This window comes from Trachymyrmex septentrionalis, unplaced genomic scaffold, assembly GCF_001594115.1.
Source record: "Trachymyrmex septentrionalis isolate Tsep2-gDNA-1 unplaced genomic scaffold, Tsep1.0 scaffold11, whole genome shotgun sequence".
Classification (NCBI taxonomy): domain Eukaryota; kingdom Metazoa; phylum Arthropoda; class Insecta; order Hymenoptera; family Formicidae; genus Trachymyrmex; species Trachymyrmex septentrionalis.
The window spans coordinates 2,159,434-2,173,057 of record NW_017304228.1 but is presented as its reverse complement, the minus strand read 5'-3'; the positions used below and the strand labels follow the sequence as shown (position 1 = coordinate 2,173,057).

At 35.6% G+C, this 13,624-nt stretch overlaps 1 protein-coding gene across 2 annotated transcripts in view; it reads left to right on the top strand.

Annotated features, from left to right (window-relative positions):
* LOC108750133 (beta-1,4-glucuronyltransferase 1) overlaps positions 1–11,050 on the top strand; it is a 59,850-nt gene extending 48,800 nt beyond the window's left edge. For both annotated transcript variants that reach the window (XM_018489394.1, XM_018489401.1), the window contains exons 2-6: positions 3,796–4,441; positions 5,486–5,866; positions 8,407–8,742; positions 9,327–9,569; positions 10,049–11,050. In XM_018489394.1, coding sequence (XP_018344896.1) covers positions 4,043–4,441; positions 5,486–5,866; positions 8,407–8,742; positions 9,327–9,569; positions 10,049–10,246 — 1,557 coding nt within the window. In that variant the 5' untranslated portion in view covers positions 3,796–4,042 and the 3' untranslated portion in view covers positions 10,247–11,050. The remainder of the gene's footprint in view (positions 1–3,795; positions 4,442–5,485; positions 5,867–8,406; positions 8,743–9,326; positions 9,570–10,048) is intronic.
* Positions 11,051–13,624: the final 2,574 nt, after the last annotated feature.

The following is a 13,624-nucleotide window of genomic DNA, read 5'->3' as shown; positions in this document are numbered from 1 at the left end:
CACACTTTTTATTGTTATTTAACTGGTTATATCATTTAAAATTCGCTGAATAATTAAATTGTATTAATTTTTTAATTTTTTTTAAGCATTAAAAAAAATTTTATCAATTACGAATGACCATCATGGCAGTGAATGTGTTAACGAGCATTCTTAACCATGAGCAGTATTGATCACGGTCGTCAAATCGAGCATCGAGCTCTTATCGCGAATGACGACGGTTCCACATCGGAAATCACTTCTATCCGAGCTGTATACGCATTGTATGAGAAAAAAACCGCATAGCTGGATAACTCCTCTTATCGCACATTGAAAAAAAATGGTTGCAATTACTGTGATCTATAATTGATGGCAGCTACATATTTATAGTTGTTTAACTAAGCAAATTATAAATATAACTGGTTCAACTGCATTACGATCATCATGAATGGTATATATTTATACAATTATAATCGTGAAAATGATTATATCTCTATTTTTCTTTTATTTCTTATTTTCTTTTACATCTTTTTTTCTTTTCTTATATTTCTTATTTTTTATTGTTACCGTGTAAATAGTAAGCGAATGTTCAAGAAATAGTTATAATTACGACAATTGCATTTGCTACATGGAAATATTTATTTTATTTATAATATATATATCTTGATATTTTACTATGATATTTGAAATTATTATGGTTCATAATACATTTTTTCATAATTAGTAAAACTATAAATATAAGATTATTATTACTTAACATCATATTATTATATTATTAACTGTAAAATTGAATCTCTTAACTATAATTATTTTAATATATCATTGTACACAAATTAATATGCCATTAGACATACATAAATACAAACACTTCTCTCTTGTCAATGCACCGAATCTTACACTAATATTTGCGTGCAGATAATGTTTACGGCGATAAAATTATTGGTTAAATGACATCGATAACAGTAAATTATTATTTTTGCATCGTGAGGTTATCAGCCATTTTATCCTTTTATTTTTCCATCGTTTTGTGACAGAAAAATCTCATTGCGTTTTATCTAAGATAACTATATAAACGTTTGAAGTACGAACCGATAATACGGCTATATGAGCCAACAAGCACAAAGACATGAGAGACGTTTATTACGCGCCTCTACATCTTTCTTAAGTCGCGGAGTAAATTTTGTAAGCAGAAATCGCGCGCGTCGTGCAATTTCCCAATGCGCCGCTAATAATTCCAACTTTTGATTGAAATACGCCTGGCTGGTTTATAACGCTTGCATATCGCATGCCATAAATTGTTCTCGTGACACGAAATACTATTACAATGTTTTCCTACCGGAGTAATTTTAAAGCCTGTTTCCCGTCGCTTTTCATTTAGAAGCGTTTGTCTTGTATTACGACGGAGTGACCCAGTTTTGTATGTGTGTGTTACGGTATTACTTTTTAATCGAAGTCTCTTCGGTCAATGCAGTGCAAAGTCGATCTTCGATGTCTCACTTCTTAGTTATACATTTTCTCTGCGACATTCACTTTAATTATGCATAAAACTCTATTAAAGAAAAAAAAAAGAAACGAATTTTTTTATTTATCATTACACTGAGTAAAGTAATCTGTATCAACAAGAAGTACAAATATTGCCCAATTTCTTCACCTCTAGATAATTTTATCCAAAAAATATCTCTCAGATTACAATGGAGATCCTCTGGATTATCCTCTAGATAAAATTATTCCGCAACTTATCTGGAAGTGAAGAAATTGGACATAAAACACTCTGATCATACACTAAAAAAATCAATATAGATTTAACATCATATCTATATATTTCTCATCACGTTCGTGTTAATATTAAACCATGATAACATTGTCTCATTTAATATTTAGTAGTAATAATTAATATTTAATAATAATAATTAACATTAATATCAGCAGGGATTTATGTAAAACCCCTGATATTTATATCAATACCATTATGGTTTAGATTTAAATCCACATCATGATGTTAATATTAACACGTTGAAAATTATTGTTTATAGACATTGCATGATTAAATTCACACATATTTTTTAGAGTATGTAAAGCAGATTTCTAGTTATTATAATTGAATTTTTGGTTATCTGAATTTGAGATTTAACTGTGTTCGCATACTGTAAGTTTGTTACCTTTCTGATTTAACTTACTAGAATTCCGAGACTTTTTCCAGTGTAATCGTAAATGAGATTGTTTCGGAAATTTTCTCCGAGAGGAAAATCAATTGAAAAATTCTCAATCCAAGAGACACGCAAAAAGAGAACCTCCGTCTTCCTGCGTGAAAGTCATCGAATTATCAACGGTGACTCGTAAGTCCCGTTCGTTGCCGTAGAGTTGACGCAAGATCGGTCACGAGGAGGAGACCAACGACTCGCTTCTTATTATCTACTTGTTCTTTCCGTCTTTCGATAATGACTGTCCTGTCGTTCCCTCTCGATTTCACTCGCCGTTCGCTCGCTCAAATCACGGGATGCACGCGGTCCCGCGGAAGGAATCCGTCGTTGCTCAATTCGGACCGCCCGATTCAATAATCTCGCGTTACGAACGCGACGTAAGGGGTTCTAGTTGCGACACTCCATGTTGACGGAAAGGAAGATGCGAGATAGGGGGAAAGTCGTCCTCGTCGGTGCAGCATGCGCTATAAACTGGATCGTGAGATAAACAAGAGATCCAACAACAGATATCAGTTATTGCTATTGAAGCGAGATGAAACAGGGCGGAGCAACGTGTATCTATTCGCAGCGAAGGCTGCCATAGCATTTGAAATTGTACAGCAGTTATTTACGCGTTATAAAATTGCTGACGTTTGTTTGCGTAGCATGATTCTATATGTGTTAATTAAATATTACATTTTATGGATTACGTCAATATAGCTGTGGGATATAATATTTGTATAATTTAATCGCGAAGAGTTCTCTTATATAAGTCGGAATAAGGAACTTGATTTTAAATAGTAAAAAGACAGATTATAGGGTAATTAAAGGTAATGGCGTGGTAATTAATGCGCAATAAAGAATATATTTACTTTATAGTTGTAGCCATCGGAAAAATCGATGCCAACGATTCGTTCTGACTGGCTACAATTATGAAGTAAATATATTCTTTACTAGAAATTTTTTGCGCACTAATTACCGCACCATTACCCAGTTGTCCTTTAATCTATTTTTTTATTGTTCCAATGTTCAGGGCCATTTATAAATTTGTTTTTTTGCTTTTAAATGCTCGATTGGCTCTTCAGAGAGAATTAAGATAAATAATCAAGATCAATAGATTTCATTGATTTAATTTTTGTTTTCAAAGACAGTCAAATTTACAGTTACAAAACAGATGTCAATAGTGCAGATGTATATTTCTCATATTCATTTACCAACATAGATTGACTTTAATCTCGGTTTAATTTAATCTTTATCTCTATCTTTTTCTAATTTTTAGACCAATGTGGATTAACTTTAATTCTTGATCCAACTTATGATACATCAATATATAGCTTCTAATGCTTAGAACTAGAAAAAGATGAAAAGAATTAGTTGAACCAAGATTAAAATTAAACTAGACTGGTAAAAACGGGCATTAGAAAGAGATAAAAAGTAAGTTAAACCAAGATTAAAATTAATCTACATTGGTAGAAACGAACATTAATCTTGTTTCCTGGGGGAGGAAACTATTGAAATCACTTAACGAGCGCCTAATAATACATGCACTCGCGTGTATGCTAAAATTACGGAATAACTCACGAAGTAATTTGTAGCGACCTCCGTCATAATCAAAGGTTCCCTTCCACTCACGTTTCAGGTGCTGCACGCAACTGAGCCTCGGTCGACAGCCTCCGAGGAATCATGAGCAGGTCCTGATCGCCAATCAATCGTGGACCGCGAAGAGATGGACGCGGCAGGTCGACGCCAGCAAGAGAATCGTAGACTCAAGCATTGATAACGACAGTGGAGGAAATTGACATCGTCGCCAGGTAGGATTCTCTCTTGGAGGATCCTCCTTCCCGGCTCTCTTCGCGTCTCCTCATCACCTCGATCGGACCTGGAGGATGAGCATCGTAGCCATCGCTCGCAGAAACTGGGCGCTGCGCCTCTCGGTGGTTCTGAACGTGTGCGTGCTGCTGTATGTGTGCGCCCACATCGGCTCGTCAGGACCGTGGATCGAGGAACCCCCAACCAACTGGGCGGCGGCGGCGCCGCTTCAGTCGGATACCTACGGAAGTAGTCTAAACGACCTCGTAAATGGCACCCAGAAAGGCGCCGCAGCTGGCGCATCATCTTCCTCGTCGTCGTCGGCCGCTCTCGTCGGCGCCACAAATAATGCGGCGCCGACAAACAACGGTGGCGCTGGCCGTTCTCTCGGGATCAGCCTCGTCACTACGACGCCTCCCAACGGGGCCAAGGCCGAGGCTCTTGATAAGCCGCAGGAACACTCGCGTAATCAGACGGTACTCCTTCCGTCTTTTACTGCTTCTTCCTTTTATCTTTTGTTTTCCCTCAACTCTCTTTTCACCTTTGAATGGCTTCCCTTGACGTTTAGATTAATTGCTAAATACGGTTCGGTTGCTAGATATAGCTTATGACAGTGAAATGAAGATATAATCGAGAATTAATAGGAATTAGTAGACTACATATTGTAATTAATTTTTGAATTAGTAATGATAGAGATTGAAATACATCCGCATTCGAATATTAATCTCATCCTCATTGGAATATTAACATTAGAACCGTCGACATTGCCATTTTGGTTCCGGTAATCATTTCAATTTGTTTATTTTTTTATAAACTAGGATAAAGTTAAAGAAAACTTCATTATGATGTTGGATCGTTAGTACCATGATGTTGATGCACTATTTGTACTAAATTAGAGTTATATTGATACCGTTGAAAATGATTGATGATGATGAAGTCGAAACGCGTACGGATTTTATACCAACTTTTTATATTTTTATATTTTACATTAAAAATGGACATATAAACATTTTCATTATTATACTTGCGCAACGATTACCGCGCTGACTCCTACTTCCCCTTACATTTTAGTCTTTATATTGTTAAATATCAAGGAGTCCTACGACATTAATACATTTGTCATTCTTATTATTGTTAATTTTTTATGTTAAATATGCAGAATATTGAAAATATGTGAATATTATAAAATTCTAATAATTCTAATAATATACAAATTAAATTAAAGTAACTTTTTACCGAAAATAAGGATACGAGATTAGCAAATTGACACCTTTGGCAATTCTATCGGAATATCATTGGCGGTTAATAAGTTCTAGTGTTAATGAAGTATATTATTTCTGTATCTAAGCTCGTAGAAAGTGATATCGGTTTGAACGTGTCGGGATGTCATAGAAGAATTCAGGTTGGTAGGCGATCGTCGTTGCGCTATTCTTGGTATTTCCGCTGCTTTTCATGCAAATGCAAATTTCCCCCTCGAACGGTGATTAAAGCGACTCTCTCTTTTTCTCGTCCTCGTCTAGGTGAGGAACAACACGACGAACGTCGTGCGCGAACCAATGAGCCTAAGGGAAGCCGTGGCCTGCAATGAGAAATCGACAGAGCCTAGACGGGCACAGCGCGGTGATTACTGGGTGCTGTACAATTACGTGCCGATGAGCATGGCGGTGAAATGTTGGGAGAGCGTGACATACACCACGCACGCTGACTACACGTTCCTCGACAATCTGGAACCGCTGCTGGAGCGCTGGCGAGCGCCGATATCGATCGCCATGCACGCACCCGGCACCGACTTCCCGGCGACCCTCGACGCTATCAGGTACTCGAGGAACTGTGGCAGCCCCCTGGTCTCGCAACTGGTGACCTTTCACGCCTTCTTCAGCAGTAAACACGTGCCAAAAGTGGTAAATAGACGGCCCGATGATCCAAGACTATCCCTCGAGTCTCATCAGCTTGTTCCTGAGTTCCTCTCGAGTTAGAGATACATCGCAAATGCGAACATCTGGCGAATGTCCTAACTTGATATAACGAATGAACATTCATTCCTGTTAATCGCTTCAGCCTGTTACTGAATGCCTCGTGTTTACTAAATCCTTCTTGTATCCTGCATAGTGAATTCACTTCTTGCAAGTATCGAGTATGGTAATATAACACGTTGACTTTATTATTTCAATTTGTGCCCGTTTCTACTGATGTAGATTAACTTTAATCTCGACTTCAACTTTATCTTTTTTTAATTCTTAGAACTACAAAAAGATGAACGGTAAGGTCCGGTTTCGCCAATGTAAGATTCATTTTAATCTCGATTTAACTGTTTATCTTTTTCTTCTAGAATTATAGAAAAAGATAAAGAGTAAATTGAATCAAGATGAAAGTTAATCTACATTAATGGAAACGGGCATTAAAATCTCACAATCAGAAGACTCGAAAGCCTGCGATTAATTTATTACGCACGAAACAATTATTAATTTTATAATTGCTATTATTTATTTATTTTAATTAATTACATATATTATTTTCGTGAAATTGCAAAAATATTTATTTACATTGAATTGGAAATTTTTTTTTATTTTTTTATTTTTTGTGGTAATCTTTTTTTATTGAAAAATCAGGATTCTTTTTTTCCATATTATTTTCTCTGCAAGTGTTGATTATTTCATGTAAAAATCGATTAATTATATCCCCGTTAATGCCGCTAATGAGCAATACGTTAAATAAATTAGAAATTCGATATCAAACATTACATCCTTCCACGATAATTTGTTTTCCGTCAATTTAGTGCGTGCTTGAATCCATCTTATGCATATGCAATTCGTTTGCGAAGGGTATTTAGCTCGTACCACGAACTGCAATTGTTTGTTGCCGTTATTGCTGTCTATTTGTATTGTAACGAGTACCTAGGATCTAGCGGATACGCATATCTGGATATCGTAAAACAGCCCCGCAGTTTCGTTTGCGAAGAACGAAGCTTGCGTGGCTCGCGTTTTGCAAACGACTCTTTAACGTAATCGCGATTACAATCGGAAACCGCGTGTCCTGCATACATGAATATCCAATCGTTCATCAACATTAAATTCCTTCCCTTGAATTATATATATATCTGGATCTGATATTCTTTCTATCCGCATTCCATAATCCAATGGCAATCGACAACATTAAATCACATAAAAAAAATATACAATATATTTTAAATTTAAATTAAACAATTAAGGAAAAAGTCTTATACTATCGTGACTAGATCTTAGTATCTAATAACGTACGACTGTAGAAGCCTTTTTCCTTAATTGCATGATTTATTCATATAACGGTCTTATATGAATAACATATATATAACATAAATTTATTATTGTGTATGTATATTTTAAACTTGGCTTATGTGGCTTAACCTTTGAATAGAAACCTATAATCAAAGATCGTCATTATAGTTTCTATGATCAAAGGACTTCATGTCAATTGCTATTGAATATATACGCGACGTGTATATATTTTATATATATGTACATATATTATCAGGGCCACCCCAAGCATGTTGTATACTATACAAAGGCATATTAACAATGGGAGGCGTCAAATTAAATTTTAATTCTCCATCTACAATTATATTCTTGTTCTTTCCGTCTGCAATTTGAATTTTTTGTCCAGCCGAATTTTTTTATTGTTCTAGGTTTTAAAAAAATGTAGAAAATTTTAGGGTTATTTTTCAATATCTTTTTTCAAAATTTCTATTAATAAGATATTTTAGGAAACGAAAAATCGGATTCTAACCTTCTTTATTTCGGAGAAATTTGAGTGAAATTTTACTTGTATTAGAAAAGACTCAGATTGCAAAAGAAGGATTAAAAATCAATTCTTAACATTTTTATCAATTCTTCATTCCTAACACCAATTGTGTGTGCACGCTTCTGTCAGATTTAATTTCTTCCGAAATGTGTACTGTATATTAATTTAGAGAAACCAAAGTCTAGTCACAAAATCTAAAACCATCAATCGGAACAGATAATTATTTGTTTGTCGATGCTACTAAAATTTGTTAAAACATACAGGGCCACATATATACGTATCAAACGATTATTTCTCTAGTGGAAATATAAAAAAATGAAAACTTTCTTTATTATTTTCAATGGTAGAAGTTTTCTTACTTTTCACATTTCTATTCTAGGAAAAAAGTAATATAGTCGAATTGCGCCTTGTCTAAAGATAATAAAGATTTAAAAGAATTATTTCAAAACATATCAAAGATTGGAAAATAAAAATTAGGAACAGAAGAATTTCTTTTGCACAAAATTGCGCCTTATGTGTCAGCAGCATCTCTATATATTGTATGTAAACGCGATGAAATACGAAAGATCGGAAAAGCTTTTTTGTAATTCGTAGTTTTGTCAAGCTCATACTGAAAAATTTCTGGTATTTTCTTTTTAAATGTTTATTTACGATCCCATCTTAGATACCGCCATCGGAGAAGATCGCCTCCGACACGTACAACTGCTCGCTTGGACCACCATGGGTGAACGTCAGCCTCGCGAAGATGTACAAGAATGAGAAAAAGCTGCTGTACCCGGTGAATGTGGGCCGTAACATAGCGCGTGAATCCGCACCCACCTTCTACGTGTTCCCCAGCGACATCGAGCTGTATCCCAGCCCGAACCTGCCCGACAAGTTCCTTGAGATGATCCGCAAACGAGATCAGCCGGCTCTCCACAAGCCCAATCCCAAGGTCTTTGTGCTGTCCATCTTCGAAGTGGACGAGAAGAACCAGCCACCTAATAATAAGACGCGTCTGGTACGTTCGCCACTCGCGAATCATTCGCCGATCCGCATATGATTGGGGTCCGTTGGGGGCAATTAAGCACGCGCGAAAGAGAGCGCGACGAGGTCGACGGTATGTCCGTCTGTCGTGTTGTTAATAGCGCGGACGCGAGGGTCGACGGCGAATCAATGGAGCTTCCTTTGACCGTGGACCTTGATATGTAGAATTAGCGTCGCTATTGTCCGGTTGCCGTGCGTACCACACGGCACGGCACGGCACAATATACCTTTTGTCGCGTCAGAATTCAGAACTAGCACAGCATAACAGAGAGCGATTGTAATCTCGACGTACGCGTATATGATTTGTCTGCGTAACATTTCTTTTATTCTTTTATTTTATTTTTTTTCCAAATATATGTAAGTGAATGATGAATTGGAGCTCGAAATGTCACATACAGATCTGATACATTTATTCATTCATTCATTCATTCATTCATTTTTAGCCTCATGAAACACTCGTGATCTAGGCGAATATTTTTGGGGACGGAAACAGATCTGTTTATGCGCGTTTTGAATACTTCACAAAGCTCCGTTTCGAAGAGTCATGTAAATTTATAGATACAGATGCTGAAAGCAGGCACCGCCATACCCTTTCATAAGAAATTATGCTCCGGCTGCCATAACGTGCCGAAGAGCAAGGAATGGCAGGAAGCGCCAGAGACGGAGAACCTGCATGTGTTTCATGTTGGCAAGAGGACTGGCAGTTTCGTACACTGGGAGCCGATCTTCATCGGGACCAATAACGATCCTTTTTACGACGAAAGACTTAGTTGGGAGGGAAAGAGTGATAAAATGACGCAGGTAAACTTACGCAAAATATTCAGAATAAAAATGCGACGTAATAAATAAAAAACGTTACTATCTTAAAACATTAGTGTATTATTTAAGAAGATATAATAAATTATACGTATAACGTATAATTCAGAATAATAATTATAAAGTGTTAATATTTCTTTTTAAAATGTAATTAGTATTTATAATTACGAAAAATTAATATACGATACAATTAGAATATAAGTAAGAAATATGCGTTTGAGACAAGTAATCATAGTTCATTCTTATTTAAGACCATTAAGTACTATAGTAAGATTATATCGTAAACCAGTCATAAAGTCATAAAATCTTGTACTAACATCTTAAGACATACATTAAAACAGTCTTAAAATAAGAACGGACTATAAACGGCCTGAGGAATTAAAAATAAGATTTTTCTTACTATCTTTTACATTATCTGTTATATAAACAAAAGCTATCAGGTTATCGCTTGTGAATGTTTGCAGGGTTACGCGCTCTGTGTTCTCGATTATGACTTTCTTATCCTGGACAACGCCTTCTTAGTGCACCGGCCTGGTATCAAGATCTTCAAGAAAGATCCACATCGCGATATGCTTACCGCCAAGACGAATGCGCTCATCAAGAAGATTATCATGCCGGAGCTGAAGGTGCTGTATGGCACGAGGAAAGGTTGCGCTGTGTAGCCCGTGGAGTCGCGGGCATGACAGCGCATGCTGTACAGGTGCCCGTCAGTACGATGGAATAATCTGCGATCCTCCCTATCGTCTACATCGTCGTCGTCAACTTTTATTATGCAGAAACAGATCACTCGAACGCGCAGCGAGCTGGTGCTGCGATTCGCTCTAGGCCCCCGAGACCGTGTTCATGTGCGCTCCCTGTAACCCGCTCGTGAATGGGACCTGAAAAACATTTGCTGCGATTCATAAAGGACATTTCCCTTCCCTCTAATTACGCCAACTCAACGGTGCCGAACGAATATACGAATTATCGCATAAGTACTCGGTGAGTTTACAGTAACAGCATTATTTCAAGAACTCGTCGTGCTCGCGTGCAACTTCGCGTCACTTCACTATCGCTATCATCGATCATTGTTGTTGCCATCACTTTTATCGTTAGCAGCGTCGGTACTAGTGTCTTACGGAAACGTCGAGGCAACGATTTGAAAAGATTTGCACGAAAGAAGTAATGTACATTGCGACGCTCAAATATTCTCTCGGTGGTAATACTCTAGCTTTCGTAAAAGGATATTTAGTACGTAAAGAAGTCGTACCACGTATTTTTCACTTGGACAAATCCTCCTTCTAGTAAAATAATGATTGTACATAATAAAACGGTGCCTCATATATATCAGTATGTCTATTGCACTTTTAGTAAAAGAGTTACAAACAAATAGTGCCAGATTCAACGCGACTTTCTCGTGGATTGTGACCGTCTTTATGATCAAAGTCGGTTATTTATTTGTACATTGATGAAATATTATTCTTTGAATAACAACAATTTACATGAAGAATTTAATAAAATTCTACGTTCAATAAGCTTTTCATCAAAAATTAATCTGTCGATCTTCTTTCTTTATCAAAGGTTGTTTAGTGATTTTTTTTAAATATTTTTAAATTAAATATACTACTATCTTATTATAAAAAACTTTTTATTGTAGCTTTTTGGTACAATCTATTAAGTAAAAGTTTTCTCTATTGCTATTAAATTTATCATTGTTTTTATAATACATAAAAATTATTTTTCCAAATAATCTTAGATAAAGTATTCATATTTTAAACAAAAATGCTCTTTTTCCTTTCATTTCTCTTCTTCGTGTAAAAATTTAATCCACGTTATTTAGAACTTCTAATATGGTGGTTCAATTTACATTGATTGTGGACTTAGGCTGAACTAAATACAATTACGTCTAGATAAGCCAAACGCATTAAAAGTTCGCAATCCGAACTGTTCACCGGCAAATACGGTGCCCTTCTGACTATAGACATTGAAACAAGAACTTAGCAAATGTAGAATTATTCATGAATGAAAGAAAAAAAATCACTGTCCAAGACTGAGGAATATTTGATATAAATTTTCTAGGATCCCCTCCGAGCAAGAACAGACCGATCGATGAGTCATCAATTATTTGTCTTTGCGTTAGCATAACGTCATACTTTCAGACTTCACTCAAGTATCTCGTTTCGATCGTGACAGATAACAGTGTTTTCGCGAACGAAGGAAACAGAACAGCGAAACGTGACCAGGTCGGATTGCAAACTATTACTTCAGTCGATGCAGCTGTTTGCGATAAGAAGCAACGTCATATATGTTTTGAAGAAGAAAAAATAAGGAAAATCTTATCTATGTAAATGTAATTCATTCTTATACATCAAAACAATACGGTCACTGAGCTTTGGCAATCGCGCGAATATAGTATTTTTAAATTTTAAGTATTCTAAGTGATACACGTTTTACTGTTCTCTCTACAGTATTACTCTATACTTGCACACAGACGCCTGTTTAATGTAAAAAAAGTATGACTATATTCAAAAACAATATGTTCTACAAGAAAAATTCTATCGCATAACATAAATCGTCGCTTAAGAACGAATAGTATAGCTTTGAGGAAGATAATCTTCACAACATTTTGAGAGCTTTTCTGAGAATTTTTCAGGAATAGACTGCATCAAATTTACGCAATTGAATTATTAAAGGTACTCCTTTCAACATCGTTAAAAAGATTAATAATGCTGCCACGTAAAATATCGGATTCATTCGTTTACTTTTCTTTTCAAATCTTTAGTCGATGATTATGCTGACATAAAATATAATACAATAGAATTTCTTATAGCAAAAAAAAGACGTTATTATATATATATACGGAACGTAAACGTATAATGTAAACCACATACTTTTCTATCGTCATCTCCGCGAATAATATAACCAGCGAATGTATATATGATCTTTCGTAACTATTAAGACTTGAACGAGAATAGTTGAGTCAGTATGTAATACGTTGAGATTGATTAGCTAGGGCGATTCTAATCGGAGCAAGACGCTGACTCATTTTTTTGTGATAATATTAGGGCACAAAGTAATTAATATTCCTGTAATCGTGCTTCGTCCGTTATAAGAGACATTCTTGAAACCGATGTTAAATGATTTTTCACATACGTTATAAATGTATGATCCTCGTCGAGGATGTTAATTAACTTTTCCAGGGAATATTAATCAGGTATAATTTATATGTGTGAAAATATTAATCGAATTTGTATGTAAATCAAATTACTTGAAAAATATGTACATAATATCCTTTTGTTTATATCATTTTTATTTAAAGCCAGAGGCTATATATCGAAGAGTTAATTAATATTCTCAGGAAATTAATATATACATGAATACAATGTGTATATACATGTAAATGTAACGCGTTCAGTTTATACATCGCCGATAACGTTTTCTGTAAAATATGGAGCTCGACTTACACCGTATAAGTTCCTTTTATTTCCTCGCCTTCTTTCTTAATTTATCGGGGCTGTGCAACCGCGCGTGTGTATATATTCATCGCTCGTATATGTATGTATGTATATATATTTATTACAATTATATGATCTCATTTCGAATTGCACTAAAATTCATGTTTATTCTCACACGCGCGCGCGCACACACACACACACACACACACACAAAATTCAATTTCTTATCTCTAATTGTCTTAGAAAGAAAGAGAAATTCACATAAATATTTCAAAGCACTTTTTCACATTTCGAAATGATATAATTGTAATACGTATATTTAATATAATAATGTGTATTCTGTGCCTTATATATATATATATATAAATATATATATATATAAAATCTCTTTCTGTCTCCTCATGTGCGCGTGTATATGCGTAAAAAATGTGTGTGTACATTTATAAGAATGTGTGAATGGCTACGGAGACAAGCTAAAAAAGAAGCTAACTCAATTATACAATTGATACGCAAGCCGTAGTGATCGATTTATACATAATTGTAGCCAGAGACTTTTTATATCTATTCCCCTAGCAGAAAAAGTGTCGCAACGAGAGAGAGAGGACG